The 27,154-nt window shown below is 44.6% G+C and overlaps 2 protein-coding genes across 8 annotated transcripts in view; one reads left to right on the top strand and one right to left on the bottom strand.

Annotated features, from left to right (window-relative positions):
• The window catches only part of LOC139540777 (calcium/calmodulin-dependent protein kinase type IV-like), a 35,472-nt gene extending 24,076 nt beyond the window's left edge, over window positions 1-11,396 (top strand). Inside the window, exons 6-11 of the mRNA XM_071344734.1 lie at window positions 916-1,006; window positions 1,537-1,611; window positions 7,481-7,556; window positions 7,829-7,955; window positions 8,734-8,886; window positions 9,331-11,396. Of these exons, the coding sequence (XP_071200835.1) occupies window positions 916-1,006; window positions 1,537-1,611; window positions 7,481-7,556; window positions 7,829-7,955; window positions 8,734-8,886; window positions 9,331-9,840 (1,032 nt within the window). The 3' untranslated portion in view covers window positions 9,841-11,396. The remainder of the gene's footprint in view (window positions 1-915; window positions 1,007-1,536; window positions 1,612-7,480; window positions 7,557-7,828; window positions 7,956-8,733; window positions 8,887-9,330) is intronic.
• Window positions 11,397-12,182: 786 nt separating this feature from the next.
• Window positions 12,183-27,154, bottom strand: part of LOC139540774 (rab GTPase-activating protein 1-like) — a 181,494-nt gene continuing 166,522 nt past the window's right edge. For 5 of the 7 annotated variants that reach the window (XM_071344726.1, XM_071344728.1, XM_071344727.1 and 2 more), the window contains 6 exons: window positions 21,146-21,238; window positions 17,916-18,131; window positions 17,051-17,134; window positions 16,334-16,405; window positions 15,708-15,905; window positions 12,183-15,064 (listed from right to left, as the gene is read on the bottom strand). In XM_071344726.1, coding sequence (XP_071200827.1) covers window positions 14,915-15,064; window positions 15,708-15,905; window positions 16,334-16,405; window positions 17,051-17,134; window positions 17,916-18,131; window positions 21,146-21,238 — 813 coding nt within the window. In that variant the 3' untranslated portion in view covers window positions 12,183-14,914. Of the gene's footprint in view, window positions 15,065-15,707; window positions 15,906-16,333; window positions 16,406-17,050; window positions 17,135-17,915; window positions 18,132-19,527; window positions 20,753-21,145; window positions 21,239-27,154 lie in introns of those variants that run through there. The other 2 variants (XM_071344729.1, XM_071344730.1) reach the window with 2 other exon arrangements.

Here is a 27,154-nt window from a genome sequence, read left to right as displayed (position 1 = left end):
ATACCAGGCGGTGTCAGAGGAAGGCCTTACAAATTGTCAAAGACTCCAGCCAGTCAAGTCACAGACAGTTCTCTCTGCTGCTGCACAGCAAGTGTACAGATGCACCAAGTCTGGAACCAACAGGACCCTGAGCACCTTCTATCCCCAAGCCATAAGACTGCTGAATAGTTTAAGTGTTAACCAAATAGCTACCCAGACTATCTGCGTAAACGCTTTTCACCCATCACATACGCTACTGTTTATTATCTATCCTGTTGTTTAGTCACTTTATACATATCTACCTCAATTACCTCGTACCCCTGCACTTCAGCTTGGTACTGGTACCCCCTGTATATAGCCAAGTTATTGTTACTCATTGTGTATTTATTCCTTGTGTTCTTATTTTTATATAATTTTTCTCTCTGCATCCTTTTTACAGCAGATTAATCACATCATACCGTATAAAGTCTAGAGTTTTACCAGGTTAGGTTACACGATCAGGAAAAACTACGGGCCCCAGAATTGTTTTTTTCCCACCAAGCCACTGGGTTCTGTGGTGCCACCTCTGGGTGAATGGGAGTTTGAATCTGAGCTTTCTGGCCGTCAGAAAGATCTCTAATGTACAAACACTGGTTCAGGAAAGCGTCAATAAGTCGCTTCAATATTTGCAGCCGTAGGTGGTAATATCTCGCTAAGAGCTGATCCTTCATCAGTATTGTGAAATAATTCTAATGTTCAGGAAAGATTTGAATGGAGAAAGCTGATCTGAGCGCAGCGCTCCCTTTCTTTCGATCCGTTCAGTATCGACACATGCTCCAGCGACGCACTTCATTTGACATTTTGGTCATTTAACAGATGCTCTTATTCAGGGCGCTTTACAGTCAGTGGATTCAACTAAGGTTGCAACTGTTTTGTTCTTTTGTGTTTGTGTCACAGTATTTACATGAGAATGGGGTGGTGCATCGTGACCTGAAACCGGAAAACCTTCTCTACGCTGACCTCTCCTTGGACGCCCGGCTTAAGATAGGTAACCACACGTACCTGTAGATTAAAGCTACAGAACTGACACCTTCCTTGATAAACGGACAATTTCCTAGCTAAATAGGTGACGGGGAGTGCCACCGTTTGCCGTTTGGTCAAATATGAAAATGCCAAATGTTTTATTTATTGAATTATTCTCATATATAGATGAGAAAATATTACTGGTAGAAGTTCTTGCAGGAATATGGCCTCGTCTGGGATCTGGACTTTAATATAATAATAAAAATACAGTGTATATGACATTTAGCAGACACTTTTATCCAAAGTGACTTCCGGTAGTGCACGCATACATTGTTTTGTATGGGTGGCCACAGCGGGAATCGAACCCTAAATCCTGACTTTGCAAGCACCATGCTCTACCAACTGAGCCAAACAGGACCAGGCATTACTGTGATATGGCATGTGATACTTTGTTTTCTTTTGTAACTCCTGTCCATAATTCACAAGTAGTGCTCTTGTAAAGATCAACTATTCCTCTGTGGCCAATGAGACTAAACCATTATCTGATCTTCACAGCTGACTTTGGCCTCTCGAAGATAATAGATGAACAAGTGACCATGAAGACGGTGTGTGGCACACCTGGATACTGCGGTGAGTTATGGATAAACAGTTATCCTAATGAGAATACAATTGTAGGATCAGACTCGTCCTAGTCTGTTGTTGTGTACTGTGCAGTGTGCTAGAGATGAGTCACACTACCATACTGGTTATTGTTCGGTGCTTACCACTGAGCCATAACAAAACAAATTGTAAGGTGACACTAATGAAAGGAAATGGAAACTACAGAGTGTGACTTTAAAAAGGGTAAATCCGGGTTTGGCTAGGAAATATTATATATATTGTAGCGACCCTGGTTTATAAGTACGGATATCGACTCTGCCACTTCGAATAAAATGTTATTTGTCACATGCGCCGAATACAGCAGGTGAAATGCTTACTTACGAGCCCTTAACCAACAATACAGAGTTTTTAAAAAACCAAAGGAAAAATAGTAACACAAAATAACAATAACGAGGCTATATACAAGTGGTACCGTTACCGAGTCAATGTGTGGGGATACGGTTTAGTCAAGATAATTGAGATAATATGTACATGTAGGTAGGGGTTAAGTGACTATGCATAGATAATACACAGAGAGTAGCAGTGACGTATGTGAAGAGGGTGAACGTGTGTGTGTGTGTGTGTATGTGTGGCATCAATATGCATGTGTGTGTTTTGTCTGTGACCGTGTGTGTGTCTGTGTTGGAGGGTCAGTGTAGTATTTGTAAGTGTGTGGTTAGAGTCCAGTGAGTGTACATCGAGCCTGTGCAAGATAGTCAGTGCAAAACATAATAATAGATAAATAAGAATAAAATAAGGGGGCAATGTAAATAGTCCTGGTAGACATTTGATTAACTGTTCAGCAGTCTAATGGCTTGGGGGTAGAAGCTGTTCAGGAGCCTTTTGGCCCGTGACTTGGCACTCCAGTACCGCTTGCCGTGCAGTAGCAGAGAAAACAGTCTATGACTTGGGTGGATGGAGTCTTTGACAATTTTTCGGGCCTTCCTCTGACACCGCCTGGTATAGCGGTCCTGAATGGCAGGAAGCTCGGCCCCAGTGATGTACTGGGCCGTACGCACTACCCCTCTGTAGCGCCTTGCAGTCGGATGCCGAGCAGTTGCCATACCAAGCGGTGATGCAACCAGTCAGGATGCTCTCGATGGTGCAGAGGTCCCATGCCAAATCGAGGATCTGAGGTCCCATGCCAAATCTTTTCAGTCTCCTGAGGGGCAATTGGTGTTGTCGGGCCCTCTCCACGACTGTGTTGGTGTGTTTAGACCATGATAGGTCCTTAGTGATGTGGACACCAAGGAACTTGAAGCTCTCAACCCGCTCCACCACAGCCCACGTGAATGGGGGCATGCACAGCCCTCCTTTTACTGTAGTCCACGATCAGCTCCTTTGTTTTACTCATGTTGAGGGAGAGGTTGTTGTCCTTGCACCACACTACCAGGTCTCGAACCTTCTCCTTCACTGTTGTTGGTGATCAGGCCTACCACCGTCGTGTCATTGGCAAACTTAATGATGGGGTTGAAGTTGTGCGTGGCCACGCAGTCGTGGGTGAACAGGGAGTACAAGAGGGGACTAAGCACACACCTCTGACGGGCCCTGTGTTGAGGGTCAGCGTGGTGGATATATCCTCACCACATGGGGGTGGCCCGTCAGGAAGTCCAGGATCCAGTTGCAGAAGGAGGTGTTTAGTCCCAGGGTCCTTAGCTTAGTGATGAGCTTGGAGGGCACTATGGTGTTGAATGCTGAGCTGTAGTCAATGAACAGCATTCTCATGTAGGTGTTCCTTTTGTCCAGGTGGGCTAGGGTAGTGTTGAGTGCAATAGAGATTCCGTCATCTGTGTCACGTTCCTGACCTATTTTTATGTTATTTTGATTATGTTTAGTTGGTCAGGGCGTGAGTTGGGGTGGGCATTGTATGTTGTGTGTGTTTTGTTTAGTCTATGGGTGTTGTATTGTGTATGGGATAGATAATTGTGAGGTTGTCTAGTTATGTCTATGGCTGCCTAGATTGGGTCTCAATCAGAGACAGCTGTCATTCATTTGTCTCTGATTGGGAGCCATATTTAAGGTAGCCATAGGCAGTAGGCTTTTGTGGGTAGTTGTCTTGTTTAACGTTTGTTGCTTGTCTGGGCACTTGCGTTATTTAGCTTCACGATCATTTGTTGTTTTGTTTGTTTGTATAGTGTTTTTGTTTCATGTTCATCTTCGTTCATTTATTAAAAGAAGATGGCTTATTTTCCTCATGCTGCGTTTTGGTCCGAATCTCTTCTACACGATCGTGACAGAACTACCCACCACAACAGGACCAAGCGGATTGAGGAAGGAGAAAAGGAACTAAAACAATGGAGAGAAGAGGAATGGAGTTGGGAGCAAATTTTCAATGGAGAAGGACCCTGGGCTAAGGTTGGTGTGAATCGCCGCTTGCGGGAGGAGAAGAAGGCAGCCACAGCCCAGGAGCGCTGGTATGAGGAGGCAGCACGTAGGAGAGGCTGGAAGCCCGAGAGGCTCACCCAAAAATTTCTTGGGGGGGGGGATAAAGGGGAGTGTGGCGAAGCCGGGTTGGATACCTGAGCCAACTCCCCGGGCTTGCCGTGGAGTAAGAGGGCGTCGTACTGGTCAGATACCGTGTTATGCGGTAAAGCGCACGGTGTCCCCAGTACGCGTGCTTAGCCCAGTGCGGGCTATTCCACCTTGCCGCACTGGGAGGGCTAGGTTGGGCATCGAGCCGGATGCCATGAAGCCGGCCCAACGTATCTGGCCTCCAGTACGTCTCCTCGGGCCGGTGTACATGGCACCAGCCTTGCAGGTGGTGTCCCCGGTTCGCCTGCATAGCCCAGTGCGGGCTATTCCACCTCGCCGCACTGGCAGGGCTACGGGGACCATTCAACCTGGTAAGGTTGGGGAGGCTCGGTGCTCAAGAGCACGTGTCCTCCTTCACGGTCCGGTATATCCGGCGCCACCTTCCCACCCCAGTCCAGTACCACCAGTGCCTACACCACGCACCAGGCTTCGAGTGCATCTCCAGAGCCCTGTTCCTTTTCCACGCACTCTCCCTATGGTGCGTGTCTCCAGCCCAGTGCCTCCAGTTCCGGCACCACGCACCAAGCCTCCTGTGCGTCTCCAGAGCCCTGGACGCACTGTTCCTTCTCCCCGCACTCGCCCTGAGGTGCGTGTCCTTAGCCCGGTACCTCCAGTTCCGGTACCACGCACCAGGCCTATAGTGCGTCTCAGCCGGCCAGAGTCTGCCGTCTGCCCAGCGGCGCCTGAACTGCCCGTCTGCCCAGCGGCGCCTGAACTGCCCGTCTGCCCAGCGGCGCCTGAACTGCCCGTCTGCCCAGCGGCGCCTGAACTGCCCGTCTGCCCAGCGGCGCCTGAACTGCCCGTCTGCCCAGCGGCGCCTGAACTGCCCGTCTGCCCAGCGGCGCCTGAACTGCCCGTCTGCCATACGCCGTCTGAACTGTCCGTCTGCCATGAGCCTGCAAAGCCGCCCGTCTGCAATGAGCCTGCAAAGCCGCCCGTCTGCCATGAGCCTACAGAGCCGTCCGCCAGACAGGAGCCGCTAGAGCCGTCCGCCAGACAGGAGCCGCTAGAGCCTTCCGCCAGACCGGATCAGCCAGAGCCTTCCGCCAGACCGGATCAGCCAGAGCCTTCCGCCAGACCGGATCAGCCAGAGCCTTCCGCCAGACCGGATCAGCCAGAGCCTTCCGCCAGACCGGATCAGCCAGAGCCTTCCGCCAGACCGGATCAGCCAGAGCCTTCCGCCAGACCGGATCAGCCAGAGCCTTCAGCCAGCCATGACCGTCCAGAGCCGTCAGCGAGCCATGACCGTCCAGAGCCGTCAGCGAGCCATGACCGTCCAGAGCCGTCAGCGAGCCATGACCGTCCAGAGCCGTCAGCGAGCCATGACCGTCCAGAGCCGTCAGCGAGCCATGACCGTCCAGAGCCGTCAGCGAGCCATGACCGTCCAGAGCCGTCAGCCAGCCATGACCGTCCAGAGCCGTCAACCAGCCAAGAGCGTCCAGAGCCAGCCAGCCAGGATCCGCCAGTCATTCTGGTGTTGCCCCTCATTCTGGTGTTGCCCCTCATTCTGGTGTTGCCCCTCATTCTGGTGTTGCCCCTCATTCCGGTGTTGCCCCTCATTCCGGTGCTGCTCCTTATCCTGATGATGCCCCTTAATTTAGGTGGGGTTATTTGGAGGGTGGGCATTGTGAGGGGGATAAAGAAGCGGGGATTGATTATGGTGGGGTGGGGACCTCGCCCTCAGCCTGAGCCACCACCGTGGACAGATGCCCACCCAGACCCTCCCCTAGACTTTTGGTGGTGCGTTCGGAGTACGCACCTTGAGGGGGGGGTTATGTCACGTTCCTGACCTATTTTTATGTTATTTTGATTATGTTTAGTTGGTCAGGGCGTGAGTTGGGGTGGGCATTGTATGTTGTGTGTGTTTTGTTTAGTCTATGGGTGTTGTATTGTGTATGGGATAGATAATTGTGAGGTTATGTCTATGGCTGCCTAGATTGGGTCTCAATCAGAGACAGCTGTCATTCATTTGTCTCTGATTGGGAGCCATATTTAAGGTAGCCATAGGCAGTAGGCTTTTGTGGGTAGTTGTCTTGTTTAACGTTTGTTGCTTGTCTGGGCACTTGCGTTATTTAGCTTCACGATCATTTGTTGTTTTGTTTGTTTGTATAGTGTTTTTGTTTCATGTTCATCTTCGTTCATTTATTAAAAGAAGATGGCTTATTTTCCTCATGCTGCGTTTTGGTCCGAATCTCTTCTACACGATCGTGACAATCTGTGGATATGTTGGGGCGGTATGTGAATTGGAGTGGGTCCAGGGATTCTGGGATTATGGTGTTGATATGAGCCATGACCAGCCTTTCAAAGCATTTCATGGCTACACACGTGAGTGCTACGGGGCGGTAGTCATTTAGGCAAATTTAGGCATACCTTCGTGGCACAGGGCTTCGGGCCAGAAGGTTGAGGGTTCGCGCTACACTCCCTGCCTGTTTCATTACAATATTATATACAGTGCCTTAAAGTATTCACACCCATTGGCTTTTTCCACATTTTGTTGTTTTACAATTAAATTAAAGTTAAAGATTAAAGTTGATTTAATTGTAATTTTTTGTTGATTAAATAAGTAGTCACACCCCTGAGTGAATACATGTTAGAATCACCTTTGGCAGCGATTACAGCTGTGAGTCTTTCTGGGTAAGTCTCTAAAGCCTTGTTCAAACTGCAGGCCTTAATGCTAAAATCAGAAAAGCACCTATTGGTAGATGGGTAAAAAAAATCCAGGGTAAAAAAAATCCAGGTGTGCAAAGCTCTTAGAGACTTAACCTGAAAGACTCACAGCTGTAATCACTGCCAAAGGTGCTGCTACAAAGTATTGGATCAGGGGTGTGAATACTTACGTAAATGAGATATTTCCGTATTTCATTTCCAATAAATTTGTAAAAATGTCGAAAAACATGTTTTCACTTTGTCATTATGGGGTTTTGTGTGCAGATAGGTGGGTGAGAAAAAAAATATTTAATCCATTTTGAATTCAGGCTGTAACACAACAAAATGTGTAATTCAAGGGTTTTGAATACTTCCTGAAAGCACTGTAGATATATTACACACATTGTAGGATCGCTATCAGTCAAATAAATCATCCTCAACCACAAAACAAATAAATAAAAAAGTATATATACATATATTAGTGTGTTTAAGTTTTATTGACAGATATACTGTAGTGCATGCTTTAATGGAGATTATAGAGTACAGCATTAACAGAAATGACGCTGATAGTACATAGTGTTTTCGAGGGACTGATATGAGTCAAAATGAAGTGTCCTGTGTGGGAGCTGACAGCTGGCCCTTCATCCCTCCCTTTCTCCATACCTCACTCTCTCCCCTGTAGCTCCAGAGATCCTCCGAGGCAATGCCTATGGTCCTGAAGTGGACATGTGGTCTGTGGGAGTCATCCTGTACATCTTGTGAGTAAAAAAACAAACAAAAAAAACCACTTTAAAATCTGTCCGAAGATCTGCATGTACTCAGAGTGGGTAGCTGGCAATTTGAAGCCCTCTCATTACGGTATCGCAGCTAATCTCGCCCTTTCCTCGTGTCATATGGCTTTCCGATTTAGTACGCCGTTGCAAGTCTATTAGAGGGGGGGTCTGATCTGAAAAGATCCCGTATGTCTTTAAAACAAGTAGTGAAAGTGGCGAAACAAATAATCAGAGGGAAATGTTGCCTTTCCCCTCAGGCTGTGTGGGTTTGAACCCTTCTTCGATCCGAGGGGAGACCAGTATATGTATAGCCGCATCCTCAACTGTGACTATGAGTTTGTCTCCCCCTGGTGGGATGAGGTCTCCCTCAACGCTAAGGACTTGGTGAGTTTCGCGTCTAAGCATTGCACTCCAGAGGCTTTTATTATGAATAACAGTGTGCAGTGTTTGAAGGTGTTCACATAAATTGCTAATTAACTTTCTTTTTTTCTTTGTTAATGTTTGAATTATGTAAATACTGTATATGTACAACGTCTGTTCTTTTTATTTGATTGCAGGCCCTTAATACATGTTTTACACAACTGGTTTGACAAATACAATATATTGGTTTGTTCAATTTAGGAAAATGTATGTTACCCTTTATTTTAGGGGAATGCAATTTGTCTCGGGTTTCATCAGGGCCAGAGGAAAACCCATATGGCAGAAAATGCATTACTGCTGAGCATATGTTGCGTTACACCCATTCTCAGGGGTAGGCAACTAGATTCAGCCGAGGGACAATTTTGGTCAGAGCGGATGGTTGGGGGCCGAAACATAATTCTAATCATTTGTACAGTGCAAATTGACAACAACTAAGCCCCCAAAAATATTTTATTTGAAAATAATAATTTCTCACCAAAAAACGTCCCGCGGGTCGTGTGTTTGCCGACCCCTGCACTATATTCTGTTTAATATTTCACAACTATTTCACTTCGATGAATAAAAAAAATCATAAACTCCCAATTAAAAATAATCTTCCCCGTTTCTCTGTAAAAAAACTTGCTTAGGGCCAGATTCAAGCAAATCTGGTTCTACTCTATATTAGCATGGTTATGCATATTCATGTACCCCTGGTTTTGAATAATGTTTAATAACAACCTGTCCCATTGCCTGTCCCCCTTAGGTCAGTAAGCTGATAGTGCAGGACCATCACAAGAGGCTGACGGTGAAGGAGGCCCTGGAGCACCCCTGGGTATTGGGCAAGGCTGCTCGCTTCTCCCACATGGACACCACTCAAAGAAAGCTACAGGAGTTCAACGCCCGGCGCAAACTCAAGGTGAGCAATGCGATTAATGTTGGGTCCCAAATAGGGAAATGTAGAATCAAATGCGCGTTCTTTTGTTTTAAGGAAGCGAAAGCACTGCTAGAATCATCATTGACAAACCTATGCTAAAAATATTACAACGTATCAATTAGCATGAAACCTCATGTAGATCCCGTCCCAGCTGTTCCATTAATTTGAAGGGAAAAATATTTTTAATAAAGAAAAGTAATTTACCATGTCAGACGACAATAGGCAACAACAAACATCGCAGTTTGAACGGTTGGATGTTGCTCTGATCGTCTCTGGAAATGTAAGCTTGTGGCACTACCACCGTCTTGATTGGGAGCTATGCCTCAAGGAATTGTCTTCTCTATTGCCAATATTACATTGCAATAAGATGGTTCTTGTGGCAGGCTTGGTGACTGACAGTGGTGTGCCATGTTTCTCTGATTGCAGGCTATCATGAAGGCCGTGGTGGCCACCAGCCGCATGCACGAGGGCTCCCGGCGGCGCACGGACAGCTGCGATATTCCCGGATCCGACAAGACCACCTCCAGGAAGAGCAGCATGCAGCAGGACCCTCCCCCGGATAAGGACCCCCAGGAGGGCCAGGCCAACCAGGGCACAGACACCACCCTGACCCAAGATGAGGAGGACCAGTGCCCTCCGCCCCTGCCGCCCCGCAATCCCAGACCCATCCCTCCTCTACTGGCTGGGGCTTCCTCCCCCACCTGTCTGCCCACCAGGCCCCCACTAAGGGGAATTGATGGACAGAGACAGATGTCGGTCATCCCCAAGACGGCCGTGGTACGGCCCAGGGTGCCCAAGAAGAGCTGCTCCTCGGTGGATTCCGCCTCCACCAAGCGGGAGACCTCCTCAGTCCAGACCAGTCCCCCAAGCCCCAAGAGCCTTGGCAATGGATTTGCCATGGGGGTGGAGTCTGGCAGTAAAACGACCCAGTGTTAGTGAGTGGCAGGTATCAAAGAGAAAGAGGGTGGCGACACTCACCTAGGAGCTCCGACTGTTGTCCTAAGATGGCTGATGCTGTTGTTGCTGTAGTGTGAGATGGTAGATGACAACACGGAGGAGGAGGGATGGAGGAACGGATGTCTTTGTTCAGATCTCGCCTCATATCCGTTTTGATCCGGGACAAAAGACTAGTACTATATATAACTTGATATTTATTTTTTCCTTGCTGTGCGCAACGAGTTTGGAGACTCATAACGAATTTGCAAATGAGCTATTAACTTTGGTTTCAACTGTTGCCGACTTGCTGTAACTTCTCTACTTTAAGGCCTCTCTGAACGGGACTTATTGTTCTTCAAATGCCACTTGAAAAGACAACTTGATTTCATACTTTGTATACTCTACACCTTTCTACTATTCAATGTTGGAATCTACTGACTTCATATGCAAATACGTGGATATATATACTGTACATAACCCTCTCCTTCTTGCATAGCATTCAGGTAGTAAAGATATTGTATTCGTGAGCTTATGAATATAGTTAGTGTATTTTGCATTAATTGTAACGATCTAATGTTTGCACTATATATTATCAGATTAATCTTTATAGATCGCAAAAAAGCATTCACACTGCTAGTCGTTTACTATCTAAGTCAAATTGCACTTTTATTCCTTTGGAAATATATATATGGCTGAACAGTGAAGCTTAATTTGAGGCTGAAACCAATTTTCTCATTCAGTTGTTTACCCAAAAAGTGGTTGTAAAACCTCATTCTGTGGTAGTTATCTGATGAAGGAACATACATCGTAATCATCTCATCAACCTCACTGGGGCTACCAGTCTCTCTACCTCCTTTTTGTACAGGGGCTTCCAACCCAGTAAAAGCAAAATCTGTAAAGAAATGATTGGATGAGGTGAGGTACAGTATCAGGCGTAGCCGTCTCTTTCTGCAACATTAGAATGATATTGTCAGTGCCAGGTAAAAACCTGCAAGGTGAATGTTTTCTCGATGGAACTCAAATAACTGAGCAAATGAAAGTGTCATTAAAATAGTCAATTTCTAATTTAAGGGCCAAACTTCACCTGCTAACATGTATTCTCACTCGCTTTCATTGCCAAATTGGATTATATTGCTGACATGTTAACACATGTATAAACCATACATTTACACCTATGAAATGATGTATAAAGTATGGATATTTTACTGATAATTATTATTGCTTACAAATGCTTTATTTGGGGATTGGTGGGGATGTAGTTAACAGTTGTGTTTGTTTTGTAGTTTCTCAGTTTCCCATTTTTCATTTCTAAAAATAAATGTACCCTAGCTTTTAATATTTTTGGTGAAGATGACATATTTAAGAAAACATGAGATGATTTAACAGAGGGGGAGTGTAGTGGAGGTGTACACTTCTATACCTTTTTTATGTTTCATCCTATCAAAATAATCTAAATGACTTGGATTTGATTATTGTATTCTACAGAAATATATTTTAAAGATGGTGGTTGCTGTGTGCTGATATAAAAGGAATAAAACGTTGATTTTCAAGTCCAATATTGGCTTGGGAGCGTTACATCAGTTTTATAACAAGCTGCTGATATGAGAATCTCCTCCACACGTTTGATTTGATTAAAGAGGCAATCTGCCGTTGGCTCATAGATTTTTGGACTTAAACATGAATGATATACACTGAGTGTACAACACATTAAGAATACCTTCCTAATATTGAGTTGCAGCCCATTCTTGATACAGACGGGAAACTGTTGAGCGTGAATAACCCAGCAGCGTTGCAGTTCTTGACACAAATCGGTGCACCTGGCACCTACTGTACTACCATACCCCATTCAAAGGCATCTTCTGTATTGCCCATTCACCCTCTGAATGGCACGCATACACAATCCATGTCTCAATTGTCTCAAGGCTTAACCCGTCTCCTCCCCTTCATCTACACTGATTGAAGTGGATTTAACAAGTGACATCAATAAGGGACCATAGACTGACCAGGTGAAAGCTATGTCATGGAAAGAGCAGGTGTTCTTAATGTTTTGTACACTCAGTGTATACACATTGATTCATGAAGAATATATAGAAATATCTCATGAGCTTAGTTCAACGGTCGTACCCAATCAGAGCCCAAAATATGCGCATTTTACTCCATTCTTTGTGAACAATGTAATAAAAAAATTATACTATTTCAAAATATACATATTTTCCAAATATGGTTAAAACTACCTCAGCTGTTTAGCAAAACAGTGGCAGGGTGTCCGCTTTGTGTTTTTGTTTGTTTGAACTGGAGTAAAAGAAAAACTATGAAACGAAACAATGAAAGAATAATCAAAATTGGTGGACAGAGAACGGAATTTTATTGATGTACGTCAGTCGATTACAGTACAGAAAATACCATTAGAGTTCGAGCATGTCACTGATTCACGTGGGAATGACGAGGAAAATGGAGAAACAACTCCAACATGTTGGAAACTAAAGCAGAACAACTGTTGAAGTATAGTTTACTGTACAATATTGTGAATCTGAAGTTATTTTTTGCATCGTTGTAGTTGGATTATAATTTGCCCACTGTCTTCTCAACAACAGAAAAAATAGGAATTATAACAAAAGAAAGTAGATTTGTTCACTGAATAACAAAATTAACATTTAAAATAGTGTTTAAGATATTAATGTTAGTGCACATAACATACACTGAGGCCTGGACCTCGTTAAACTTGATATGACACTGGCTAAAGCGCCTTGAAATCCGTCACGTGACACATACGAAAAACATGGCTGTGTCCTAAACTACTCTTTACTGGCTTCCTTATGTCTTTACCTTTCCATTGTAACCACTAATATTTGAAACGCCTGGACAGCATCATATTACTTTCAATCAACCGTCAAGGTTTTTCAGATCAGTGTTCACGAAGGAATGGAGGTGAGGAAAGGAAGCAGGTTAAGACAAATGGGACGTGACCCGGATCCCTCTGTAGTAGCATCCTGCTCTTAAAATGGCGGGCAGGTATGTCATCATGGCACAGGTGACGATCCTTTCAGAGTATAATATATTGAGATGGCTTTCTTCCGATTCTTTCGTTTACATGGATCTGGGCTTTAGAAAAAAAAAAAAATAGTCACTGCTTAGTCGAAAAAAAGGAAGGAAATAATTTCAACCGGAACTAGTCAGTGCTGGACACACACTTTGTGAATTCATACAGGTATACACAAAGCAGTGGTATGAGACAGCAAAAAACGGCCATTTATATGGCTCTAGAAACTGAGTGTAATGACCGGGCATTGCTATTGAGAAAGGCTTTCCAACATATGCTAAACCACATGGGCATTGCTATTGAGAAAGGCTTTCCAACATATGCTAAACCACATGGGCATTGCTATTGAGAAAGTATTTCCAACATATGCTAAACCACATGGGCATTGCTATTGAGAAAGGCTTTCCAACATATGCTAAACCACATGGGCATTGCTATTGAGAAAGGCTTTCCAACATATGCTAAACCACATGGGCATTGCTATTGAGAAAGGCTTTCCAACATATGCTAAACCACATGGGCATTGCTATTGAGAAAGGCTTTCCAACATATTAGTTAACCACATGGGCATTTATATTAAGAGAGTTTCCAACATATTAGTTAACCACATGGGCACCTTGGCTTGGATAGACGTTTTGGAATGTTGTTCACCTCATCATCAAAATGATCATCAGAGGTGTGAAATACTATTGTGCGATTTAATTGGATCGTCATGACGTTTCATATGCAATAGGAAACCGTGTCTGTAGTACATTATACTGCCCCAATTCACAGGACATGGTTAGGTGAGTGTCTGGCTTTGTAAAGTAGCTGTTGGGTCCAGTTAAAGCAGCAAAGTAGAGTCAGATCACTGCTGCCAAAAGAAGAGATGGGGGGGGGGGGGGGGGGGGGGTCCATTCCTACCTAAAACGTACTGTAGCCATCACATTAGTTAGGTTACCTCCGGGCTTCCGGTTAAAACTCTTTGGCCCAAGAGTTTCCTTAAGCGAGGACGGAGACCTCGTTCTTACCGGGAAAGCTCCATTTCCAAAACGCGTGGACACAGACGTTAGTCACGCAGTTTACCTACGATTTGACTTCTGGGTTAACAGAGATGAACTTGACTCAGACCTTACACACTGTGCTTAATTATGTCAACATCTACAAAGACAACATTCAGATTCTAAACAGTAAAAAAAAAAAAATATGTACAGGGCACTTCTTCCTTTTTTGTTTTAGAACTGTACAAGATTAAAAATTACCAATAATTAGTTAGACATATTTATAGGACAACATAGTTTATGTAATATTACTGTAAAGAACAAACAAGATTTTGTTTTTAGATTCTGAATGTAGTATCCGCTTTTGGAATGCGGTAAAGATATGTTATGCAAAAGATGCTTGTATAAGTAGTTTCCTTTTTTTAAGCAGCGAATATATATTCCTAAAATGAAGAAGGTAAACTACTGCCGGTAACTGCTTCGCAATCCTTGCAAGTCGGGGTCAAGACTGCCAAAGCATTTAGGTTTGTTAAAGTTCTCAGCCTATCAGTTAGCCACATATCCTGCTGATAAGCTAAACCCAGCAGTAGCGATACATAACCACTAGGTGGCGTTGCTGTAGTGAATGTCCACTATGGCGCTGCTAAGGACCTACAGAGTTCCTATAGTACTCTGCTATCCTCTCACTTCAAAGACCCCATTTTGCTGAAGAGAATTCTGAGCCCTGGCCTACAGTGTAAATGACAACCCACTAGATTTATCAGTCATTCTCCATCTTGGTTTCACACACCACGAAGGATGACACGTGACACAGTCAAGTCTCATCAAAGCTGAATTGAAGAAGTGACTGAGGGTGGCTGGTCCAGTGGAGTGGCTTGAGAGAGAGGAAGATGTGTCGAGGACGAACTTTGTTCTGTGGCTATCCCTTCCCTTCCCTTCCCCGGAAACGAAATACTGCATTGTCTCAGGTGGTATTTAGCTAGTGTTCATATGTTCTCCTGTGCATACTGTAGTAGACCCCCCCCCCCCCAGACAGGTTGGTCTCTGTAGGGGATTACGGGGGCCCCTCTTTGGGGGAGGAGGGGGGCTGGGACTGGGAGGCGCTGCCCCCGGAGCTTTTCAGGGAGCCCAGGGTCTTGCTGAACCAGGAGTTTTTGGCCGCTTGGATCTCGTTCATCAGGATGCCCCTTTGGTGCTCCAACTCCTGAGGATGGACAGAATAAAGGAATAAAACGGTCAGCGTATCACTCATGAATAGTCATTATAGCAAGCCTGAATATTAGTCATCACAGCAAGCATGAGTCAGCCACCATAATACATCATGAATAGTCATCTTCGTAAGCATGAATAGTCAAAAGGGATAGAAAATCGAGCACGGACATCCAATGGCTTCGGACCAACTGTCAGAAGGCGTGTATATATACTACTTTATTGTACTACAGAGTTGCTCCACCTCGAAAAAGCACAAGAGGACTTCGACACCCACCACGCCTCAGATTGTTCTGAAATCGTTTCTCTAGTTAGAAACAGATGAGATTAGCATTCCTGAAACGTTATTCCGTTGAAATATAATCTGATCTCTGTCAGACAGAGAAGATTATATGAATCCTACAAATAAAAATAAAAAATGGCCAATTTGGGTGCAATCAATTAGCTTAATTTCTCAGAGATCAAATTATTTTGCAACAAAATAACGCTTCAGGAATGCTTATCTCATCGGTTTCTAACTACAGAAACGATTTCAGAACAATCTGAGAAGTGGTGGGTGTCATGACTTGCTGGAAGGACACGGAATGACCCTACATTGAGTGAGATACCGCAGTGCTGCTGACTGCATAGAATCTGACCTGCATCTTGCACTTGGCCTCCACTAGCTGTAGTTTGGTCTGGGCCAGCTCTAGCTCCAGTTCTCTGAGCTGGGCCTTCAGGGAGTCCTTCTCCTCATCCAGCTCACTGTCCCTGTTGTCTCTGCTGGGAGGGGGTATCTGCAGAGGACCTTCTTTACTGAACACCTCCCTGCAGCGCTCACACGCCATCACCTTACTCTGTAGGGAGAGAGAAGGAACACGCACAGTCAGTTACGCATTGTCGTCATAATGCCTACCGCTGTTCGTCATATTGTGTCATATCACAATCCTTTCTATGTTATTTCCCCACCCCCAGGAAGTCCATTGTTAAGGTCAGAGACATGACCAAGGCAGCAGCTCGATAAAAACACAGATCACAAAAGCACAGCACACCAATAACACAAATAATGACATAGCTTCAAGTTTTAATGTCACATGCACAAGTACAGTGAAATGCCTTTCTTGACAGCTCTAACACCCAACAATGCAGTAATCAATAACAATGTCATTCTAGAAAATTAACAAGGTACAACAAAAACACACGAGATAGACAACTAAAATATTAGAATTAATATGGTGTCACATTACACACACACCATACTGTGTGCATCATTGCCTTGTACTACCTTGATGATGTCCAGCTCCTCCTTGGTGACAGCGTGTTGCTTCTCCAGCCGGGTGCTGAGCTGAGAACAGATCTGAGGACACACACAGCAGGACAACCTTTACTGCAGGGGTATTCAACTGTTACCCTACAAGGTCTGGAGCCTGCTGCTTTTCTGTTCTACCTGATAATGAACAGTCCTTGATTAGAGGGGAACACTTTTTTTTTTTTTTTGGAACTGTGGAACTAACTGGCTTTGAGGTCCAGAGGTGACTTTGAAGGCTTTACTTGTTGCTTACTAAGCAAATACACATTAACGGGGCAGCTTCATTGACCTTTGAGATACACCTGAACACCATCAAATACAGAAGATTTATCTCAATTAAGATTGAATGGGACTTTTGGGACACTGTAGGATTAGGATTCATTGTATTGTCCCCAAAGGGGGAAATGTGTCTTGGACATTAAAAAGTGCTGCTGCTTCCACATAGAATATCACAGGTTAAACATACAAGCAACCGCCTGCACACCCACACGCCGTCGGTTAGGTCAGGGAAAGGCTGTGACTTGGTGGTCAGTCCCACAGGCTGAGTCAACGCATTACATGCGCTAACGGTAACGACAAAATGTCAAAGCAGGAAATCATACAATGGGTTTATCTGGGTCGGGGACAAAAAGCGAAGGCGACACGGCTAGAACGATGAGACGCTCGCCTCTCCTGCGTGACTCCGGATCCTACCTGTTTGTATTCAGTGATGATGACCGTGGTCTTCTTGATCTCCGACTCAGCTTTCTCCAGCTCTCTCCTGAACACCTCTTTGATCTGGACAGACAGGGCAGGAAGGCACATTGCTACTTGACGTTCTGCAGACACCGGAGACTGATATTGGGAGACAATGTGACATAAACCAAGACCGACGAGAGTAACCTTTGTGTGAAGTGCCTCTTATCGTTTATACCTCATGAAAATGGTAACGACGGTATCGGGTTTGGGTTTGGCCGGTAGGGATATCCTTGTCTCAGTATGTAAAATGTAATAAAATGTATGCACTCTACTGTAAGTCGCTCTGGATAAGAGCGTCTGCTAAATGACTAAAATGTAAATGTAAATGTATCATACTGATTTAATGTCTACGCGAAAGAGCATGTCGGTTTATATCTGTAGAAGAAGAAAGAAAATCAACCGTAACATTGATCATCCTTATCACCACAATTAAGACCTGGGAGATAAAAGAAGAAGAAGGCCTGCAGGTTTCACAGGAAGCCTCCACAGCTCTCGGGCAGTGGTCACCGAGCGATGGCGCTGGGGAGCTGCAGCCAAATGGTTGTCCTGATGAGCAGCGCTGAAGCTGGAACAACAGTCTGTACACTTGGCGGCTTATCAAGGGTTGCAAAATTTCCAGGAACCGTAGCAATTTAATTGTATTCAATTCTATATCTTCATTTATCTTCGTTTAGCCTGGTTGCCGGATCTGTTTCTGCTACAGCCAAGTTATTTTCCCCATTGTCATCATGAAAATATGACCATGCTGTTGTGATACTGCTGGCTTAAACAGAGACAGATCTGGAACACTGGTTAACCGTGTGAACGTGAGCTATATTACCTGTGCGGTTTCCTCCGCCTGCCTCCTCTTCTCCTCCTCCGTCTCCACCAGGCGCTGTTTGGTGCAGAGCAGCTCCTTGTTCAGCACGTCTGCCTTGTCCTCCACCTGGTCCAGGTCGGTCCGCAGGGCGATCTTACTGGTGACCAGCTCGTGGGCCAGGTCATCGTTCTCCTGCTCCAGACGCATGCTGGCCTCCTGTAGACGACGGTTCTCTCTCTGTGGACCACACACACACACACACACACACACACACACACACACACACACACACACACACACACACACACACACACACACACACACACACACACACACACACACACACACACACACACACACACACACACACACACACACACACACACACACACACACACAATAAGACTATGCACAGTATGTGGAGAAACACTTACACAACGTGTTCTTTCTGCAAACGTAGCGACAGTTCATTTGCTACACACAGAGCAAGCAGGCACACACACATACACACAGTACACAGCTAACGTTATGACCTTCATTTGAACTCCCTGCCTCTTATTGCACAACAACAACCACATCCCCGTTTAGTGCCATGGCACTAAAATGGTTTAGTGCCATTTCCCCCGACGCGTCAGTATTTGAACGAAGGCTTGTTCAAAGGTCCCTCAAATAGAACTGAGAAGGACCAACAACATCGATAGACAATATCCAAGCAAACCGTATATACCAGTTATCCGATGCAACAAACTGGCATACATTCAACGCCATTTCAAATAGAACAGGCAGGCTCACACGCAGGCAGGCAGGCACGCAGGCAGGCACAGAAAGTAATTGTTGCCCATAAAAAAGGGTCTTATGACCAGGACCATCGTGTTTGATTGTCAGCCTGTAAGTGGTCTCACATGACAATGATGGAGATGTTTCAGTTGTCATGGAGACCAAGCTGAGTCACCCGACCCAACCCCATCCTGTTCACGCCCTTCACGATTTGATGCATCTATGCTGAAACAAGAACGCTGCCCTGTTTGCGCACAGAAAACCCGACAACAGGCAGTAAGCAGACAGGAGACTGAGCTAAGCTGCATAGACTTGGGAGTCTGCTTACCTTTTTCCTCTTACTGTGGTCTATCCAGAGTCACAACAATGACGATGCTGGGAACAAATACTACAGCAACACAGACACACACACTCGCACTCACAGGTCAGTTAGTTCATTCCACACCATCCTGCAAAACACCCCTCCCACTGGTCTCTGTCTCCTCTCACTTCCCTCCATCACACCCTTCCCTGTATCCGGTCCCTGTGTTTCACAGAGGCTGATGTGTTTAGGGGGACGAGGGACACATAGGAAACGTTATGAGACCTCCACCAAGTTAACACTGAAGTGAACAGTTGGGGCCTGTCCACATACTTTTCAAATGCATTCCCTACTTATTCTTTCTTTGAGGTCATCTCTGATCTGACATGGTTGAATTGGTTGTCTTCAGGGAGGGAAGGAAAGGATACATTTTCAAAAGGATCAGTGGCCTCAGTTCCTCTAACACAGCGGCAGGCTTCAAACGGATCCTAATTGATTTCATTACATGTCTTTCGTTATGAGGAATGAGGATGCTCAAACTCATGTGACTCAGGCTCTCTGGAAATAAACTTTATTGTATTTTGTGTCGGGTAAGAACAAATAAAAATTCTGTGCTTTAGGCAGAACATTTTTCAAATCAGAATAGCATGAACGTAAACACAACGTGAGTCTTGCAGTAGGTACAACAAAATTCAACTGTAAGGTATCGTAAAAAAAAAATACAATATAAAAACTTCAGAAAAATGTACTGAAAAATAAAAAGCACTTAGGAACATGGTCCCAAACAACAATGAACTTGAAAACGTTTCAAACGTTTGTCAGTAATAATTGTAATGGCGGCGTAACTTTCGGCATTTGTGCTACACAAACAAACCCCTTGCCGAAATGCCCTGCTGTCCTTTCGTACGGGTGAACGTCGCAGAGTTGGTGAAAAAGATGAATAAGGGGCTGAAGGAGAGGTGAAACGGAATCTAGCCTACATGACAGAGACATGACAACTACCGGGTCTGCCCATCGATTCACGCACTCAAAATATATGAACAGGTCTCTCTTTCAAAATAGACTCTTATGTCAATTAGACAAACCTGTATAAATAAAGGTTCAATAAATACATTTTTAAATGGTGAAGAATAACACTCAAAAAGCACACATGAAGTACTAAAAACGTGAAATAATATCCAAAGCATTACTGAAAATGAAAACAAAAAAAAAGCACACAAACGAAACAGATATGCCTATAATTGTCATGTATCTGTCACATTCCGCCCTTGATACTGCCTTGACAAACTTTTTGACGTTGGCCCATTCGAATTGTCCAGGGCAGCAGGCCATTGGGGGTACGGGTTTTGCACAGCACATGCACAAAACATTAGCCTGGTCAAAAATACATCCAAGCCCGGTTGTAACAGCCACGGCCTAATTATAACTTCAATGTCCGTTTTTTTTCTCTCTCACATGAACAGTAATACTAAAATCAATCCCACATGGACACAACTCCACAGGTTTTCCTGACAAACAATGAGACGTCAGTTTCATTCACACATCACAGTCAGTTTCACTTCACAACTGGACGAGGTTTGCAGGCGATTCGGTTTTGTTACTCAGAATCGTCCTTATGAATAGAGGAAAGCCCTGAGACACATCTTTTCTCCTCCTCATCTTTGACCAGCACAAGTCTATGGCCTCCACTCATAACAAAAGTCTCTCTCCACTGAGTCTGTGTACGCCTCGCGTAGTCTGCCACGATCAGCGCAGTGTTCTACACAGACCTGAGCCGAGACTGGAGGGAGAGAGGGGGGGGAGAGAAAGTGGGTGGGACTGGGATCTACAGGGAAGGATATCAGCGTTTCCCCTAGATGTTGTTTCTTTAGGTAGGATACCAAAGACTTCTCGAAGGGTCATCTATACCTACAAACAAACCGTTTTCTGAGGTCCAATTCTTTAGGAGGTGTACAGTAACAGTAAGGGGGGGGGCTCTGAAGTAAAACGAATAACACTAGCTATGGGAAACACCGGGGTAATTGTAGTGGCTGAACAGGGAGGAACTAGAAGTGAGGGCCCTAACCACTCATACAGGGTCAGATATCCGCCAAACAGGTGACGTCAGAATGGGAGGTAAGAGTAAACTGATCCTGGAGCAGTAGTTAAGATAACGGAGCAGTCTGTTTCTTACCTGGTAGCGGTTGATGGGGTCCTCCTGCTGCAGCTGGCTCTCTCTCAGGGTCTGGTACTCCTTCTCAAACTTCTTCAGCTTCTTGGTGGGCACCTGAAGGGGTGACAGGAGAAAAGCAGTGTTGGTGGATGGGGTTGTTATGAACTCAAACGAATAGTTGAATTGAAGAAACCTTATTGAAGTGTTTAAAGTGTAACGTCTTCGACCACAAGATGGTGACACTAACAAGACTAAAGGCCTGGGTTCAGTTACAATAACAATTCATCATTTTCTCCCTTACCCGAGGTAGGCTAAATCACTGATCTGTAAGTGACGGCATATATAAAGGATTAGTTTGCAATAAATGACTTTCTGCCGTCCAATGCCTTCAAGGAACAAAGGAAGCAAGGCTGTATTTTAAAGGAATTCAAAACGGGTACGGTTCTGTGTCTCCGAATGGATACAACAGCAGAGCTGTGGTTACAGTGAGCAGGGTGATCTGCTGATCCAGGGACCAACAGAACACCAAACTAGATTTGCTTCATTTGTATTCTTTTTTTTCGTTTCAACATGGAACAGAACAGTGGGCCCAGTTGAAACATTCTTCTTTGAACGGAATCAATGCACCCCTATCCGCTGCTTTTTCTAGGGAATTTTATAAACTGTAAGGCGCCTTTAGCCTTGGCACAAAATGGCTGCCGTCTGCATCTCATTAGTGCGGTTACCCTCTGAGGCATACCTAATGACCCTACTACTCCGTGCAGCGCACATTTACTTTGTGTACACCTGTTCATTTGAGGGATACCTAATGACCCTACTACTCCGTGCAGCACTTCAGCCTCTACCAGCAGAAGCGCAAGCAACAAAGGAGATGAACAACACAGTAACAGAAGTATCATAAACACATTCCTTCAAAAAGCAGAAAGCAGTAACTGCCCTCTTCCTAATTGCAACACCTGAACACTGTTTTTTAAGGTAGGATACATTATACACCTGCACAGTGTACACAAGAGAACATGGCGACACATTTGGTCTCTGCCAGCCAGGCCCGGGCCGAAGGAAATTGTATTCTTCCGCTGTGTGGAGTGCAGGGACTAGGGTTGCTCAGCCCTTGGCGTTTCCATGGTAGCTGCTGCTAGGATGTGGATTACAGGTCTGGGGCGTAAAGAGTCACAGAGGGGAGGGACTTTGTTCATGGATACGGCCACCAGATGCCCCTACAGAAGGGGGGGGGGGCACAGATCACCGGCTGAGACAGCCAAAGATAGGAGAAAAGAAAAGGAGAAAAGAAAGAGCGAGAGAGGGAGAAATGGGAGCTCTCTGTCTGAGATAGAGAGCAGACAGACAGACGAGAGGAAGAGATAGGAGCTCTCTGTCTGAGGTAGAGAGCAGACAGACAGACGAGAGGAAGAGATAGGAGCTCTCTGTCTGAGATAGAGAGCAGAGACAGACGAGAGGAAGAGATAGGAGCTCTCTGTCTGAGATAGAGAGCAGAGACAGACGAGAGGAAGAGATAGGAGCTCTCTGTCTGAGATAGAGAGCAGAGACAGACAAGAGGAAGAGATAGGAGCTCTCTGTCTGAGATAGAGAGCAGACAGACAGACGAGAGGAAGAGATAGGAGCTCTCTGTCTGAGATAGAGAGCAGACAGACAGACGAGAGGAAGAGATAGGAGCTCTCTGTCTGAGATAGAGAGCAGACAGACAGACGAGAGGAAGAGATAGGAGCTCTCTGTCTGAGATAGAGAGCAGACAGACAGACGAGAGGAAGAGATAGGAGCTCTCTGGCTGAGAAAGAGAGAAGACAAAAAGAAAGGACGAGCAAAAGAGAAGTGGCAAGTACAGTAGCGAGAGAGAGCGTGATGGAGGGGGGCAAGAGAGAATTCGAGAGACGGATAAAGCGAGAGTAGGGGCTGCATGAGTTTCCCATAGTTACTCAGTGACTGGAGTTGTCAAGCAGTTCTCAAGTGCACTCAGTTACACAATATAACAGTACACCCTATTGCTATCCTATTCCCTATTACAGACACTGTTATCGTCCTGTGTTTGTTCTTAGCCTGACAGAACGTTAGGCCCAGTGATTAACTCACACACCGGTTATTATATAATACATTATGACCCATTACCTGACAGACAGGTAAGAAACAAGAAAGTAATCCACAGAAAGATCTAAGCAGGCAAACCGGTTCTATGTTGTATTTGGTAGCTTAAAATGGGTACTGAATGTGTGTGGTTGATAAGACAGCACATCAGCATTGTTCAGGCGTGACGCCCTGCCAAGATAAGACAGAGACCAGCACGGAGAGAGAGGAGAGAAAAGGGAGACATTATCTGAAAGCAATACGAATAGGAGGAGAGAGAGCGAGAGAAAGAGAAATAAAGAGATGTAGAACTAATGAAAGGACAGCGCTTAAATCTATTTAAAAAAAGAAGAGTATGCCACACAGAGGCTTGTCCGGATGTTCTACACACGCAAAATGCTTTTTTAGATTACCACAGTAATATTTAGGTATTTATTTGATTTCTACAAATGTTTTGCTGTTTTTGTTGATGGCGTTATCTCACTTCGCTATAGCAACAGTGGCCTCGTCATTCATAGAGCTTATCTGACTATGAGTAGCCCAACTGTCTCTTGAGGGGGGGGGGTGAAGTTCCTTGCAGAAATGACTTGAAGAGTATTAGCCAAAAAACAAAATGATACTAAAAGCTTCCGTTCCCCCCTTACATATTTGCCATGGGATTATTAGATGACACATACCAACATATGGAACCTTCTCAAAAACAAAAACCCTCTCTCACCCGTCGTTTTCTCTCACACTCATGTTTCCCCTCTCTCGCTCAGTCATATCTGACCACAGACAGCCTTGAAAGTGGCAGAAGACAACACTATTTCACCCTCACTTTTTCCACGATGACAACTTCAGACCCAAAAAACACAGTTGAAATAACCCTCTAATGTTGCTGACTATAGATAATTCAAGCATCATCCAGACTAATATCGCCATCTCTGAAGTAGCTTTCTGTCTAGCCATACAAAACGTATTTACAAGGCATGATTATATTCCCAATGATAAAATATACTCCTAATGCTAACATATGCCATACAAAATATATTCCCACGGCTATAATATCCCATACATTAAATACATAAAATATATCCAATTCAAAATGATGTCAAGCTAAATATATTGGCGGCAGTGACAGCAAGAACCATCCAGCTGCAGATTTGTTGACGAAGCCCTGGTCCGCGAATTGCAAAGCACATACGTGTGTGTCTCAAATTGGATTTTTGCATCTCAGTTGGAATGTGCATGAGCAACCTGAACTTTCGATGTGTTACAGGGCGTCAGTGTGCTACACACATACCAGTTGACGCATTGGCTCTGGTCCAGGGCGTTATGTTAGTTGGAAAAGTAGGGCCTTCCAAGTGGCGCAGTGGTCTAAGGCACTGCATCGCAGTTCTAGCTGTGCCGCTAGAGGTCCTGGTTTGAGTCCAGGCTCTGTCGCAGCCGGCCGCGACCGGGAGACCCATGGGGGGCGGGCAATTGACCCAGCGTCGTCCGGGTTAGGGGAGGGTTTGGCCGGCAGGGATGTTCTTCTTCTCTCCCGAGTCCATACGGGAGTTGCAGCGATGGGACAAGACTAACTACCAATTGGATACCACAAAATTGGGAAGAAAAGGGGTAACAAAATTTAATTTAAAAAAATACATTGGAAAAATAAGCTAATTTAGTTTTGATAATTTTTTTATATAATGTTAATGCCAAAAATCCCTACAACCAAACAACCACTGTTGCTTGTGCTTTAGCTGTCACCTGCTAGCAGAGCCAGTAGTAGCCTAGTGGCTAGCTGGTAGTGCTAGCTAGCGGCTAGCTAGTAATGCTAGTAAGCTAGTGGCTAGCTAGTAACGCTAGCGGCTAGCTAGTAACGCTAGCAAGCAAGCTAGTAACGCTAGCAAGCTAGCTAGTAACGCTAGCAAGCAAGCTAGTAACGATAGCAGCTAGCTAATAGTGCTAACTAGTGACTTCAAAGTATTCCTACCCCTTAACTTTTTCCACATTTTGTTGTGTTACAAAGTCAGATTTAAATAGATTTGTCATGTTTGTCATACACAAAATAGTTTAATGTCAAAGTGGAATAATAATTCTAAAATATATTTTAACTGTATGGAAAATAAAACAAATGTATCTTAATTAGATAAATATTCAATATTCAATACATGTTATGAATCACCTTTGGCAGTGATTACAGCTGTGAGTCTTTCTGGGTAAGTCTCTAAGAGCTTTGCACACCTGGATTGTACAATATTGGTTGTTGATCATTGCTAGACAGCCATTTTCAAGTCTTGACATCTATTTTCAAGACAATTTAAGTCAAAACTGTAACTAGGCACTTGGGAACATTCAATGTAGTCTTGGTAAGCAACTCCATCGCATATTTGGCCTGGTCTTTTAGGTAATTGTCCTGCTGAAAGGTGAAAACGGCCTGCTCCTTGCCGATGACAAGCATACCCATAACATGATGCAGCCACCACAATGCTTGAAAACACGAAGAGTGGTACTCAGTGATGTGTTGTGTTGGATTTGCCCCAAACATAATGCTTTGTATTGAGGACAAAAAGTTAATTTATTTGCCAATGTTTTGCAGTATTACTTTAGTGCCTTATTGCAAACAGGATGCATGCTTTGGAATATTTGTATTCCGTACAGGCTTCCTTCTTTTCACTCTGTCATTTATGTTAGTATTGTGGAGTACAATGTTGTTGATCCATCCTCAGTTATCTCCGATCACATTAATTAAACTGTTTTAAAGTCACCATTGGCCTCATGGTGAAATCTCTGAGCGGTTAGGAAGGGTTCCTGTATCTTTGTAGTGACTGGGCATATTTGTACACCATCCAAAGTGTAATTAATAACTGCACCATTCTCAAAAGGGATATTCAACGTCTGCTTTCTTTTTTACCCATCTACCAATAGGTGCCCTTCTTTGCAAGGCATTGGATAACCTGTCTTTGTGGTTGAATCTGTGCTTGAAATTCACAGCTCGACATTACAAATAATTGTATGTGTGCGGTACATCGACGGGGAAGTCATCTAAAAATCAGGTTAAATACTATTATTGCACACAGAGTGAGTACATGCAACTTACGTGACTTGTTAAGCACATTTCCAATGATTTAGGCTTGCCAATACAAAATAGTTGAATACTTGACTCAAGACATTTCAGCTTTTCATTTTTTAATTTCTAAACATTCCTAAAAACATAATTCCACTTTGACATTATGGGGTAGTGTGTGTAGATGAGTGACACAAAATCTCAATTGAATCCATTTTAAATTAAGGCTGTAACACAACAAAATGTGGAAAAAGTCAAGGGGTGTGAATACTTTCTGAAGGCTCTGTAGGTAGCAGCTAGTACTACTAGCAAAGACACTGATAACTAACCTTTTTGTCTGCGCTACTAGCTAGCCGCTAGCTAATAACTTCTAAATCTAAATGCAATTTCACCACCCATGCAGTTGGTGGTGGTAATGCACCATCCTCTCTTGCACCATTTGACATCCTGTCTCATCTTGTATGTCTCGCAGCTTCTGTGGCGTGAGAAAGTATCTGCTGGAACCAGACCCTATTGGTTGCAGCTGGGGCTATGTAGCACAATGAGAACCAAAATAAACTAGGGCTGGGTCAATGGCATAGTGCCCCATAGGGACACAACCTAAGTGTAAGCTAACCTTGACCCACTGACGAAATAGGCCAGAGTTCATGAGAGGCTCAGCTCTCCAGAGATATCCTAACCTATGTACAAGCATGGTTCTAGAGCCACTCCTTACCCGGACAGAGCTGGAACCTGTAGGCACACAACAGTTAGAGATTACAGACCAATGTTATTTTCCTGTCCAATACTATACCCTCACAGTATACACAGTATGTGGATGTTTCAGGGCACACTATCGCTCATATGTACACCAAGACATGGCGTGCACATTCACTAACACGTCAGAGTTGGGCTAAATTCCAATTCCGACCATTTCA

This window comes from Salvelinus alpinus, chromosome 16, assembly GCF_045679555.1.
Source record: "Salvelinus alpinus chromosome 16, SLU_Salpinus.1, whole genome shotgun sequence".
NCBI lineage: Eukaryota > Metazoa > Chordata > Actinopteri > Salmoniformes > Salmonidae > Salvelinus > Salvelinus alpinus.
This window is presented reverse-complemented; position numbering and strand designations above follow the sequence as displayed.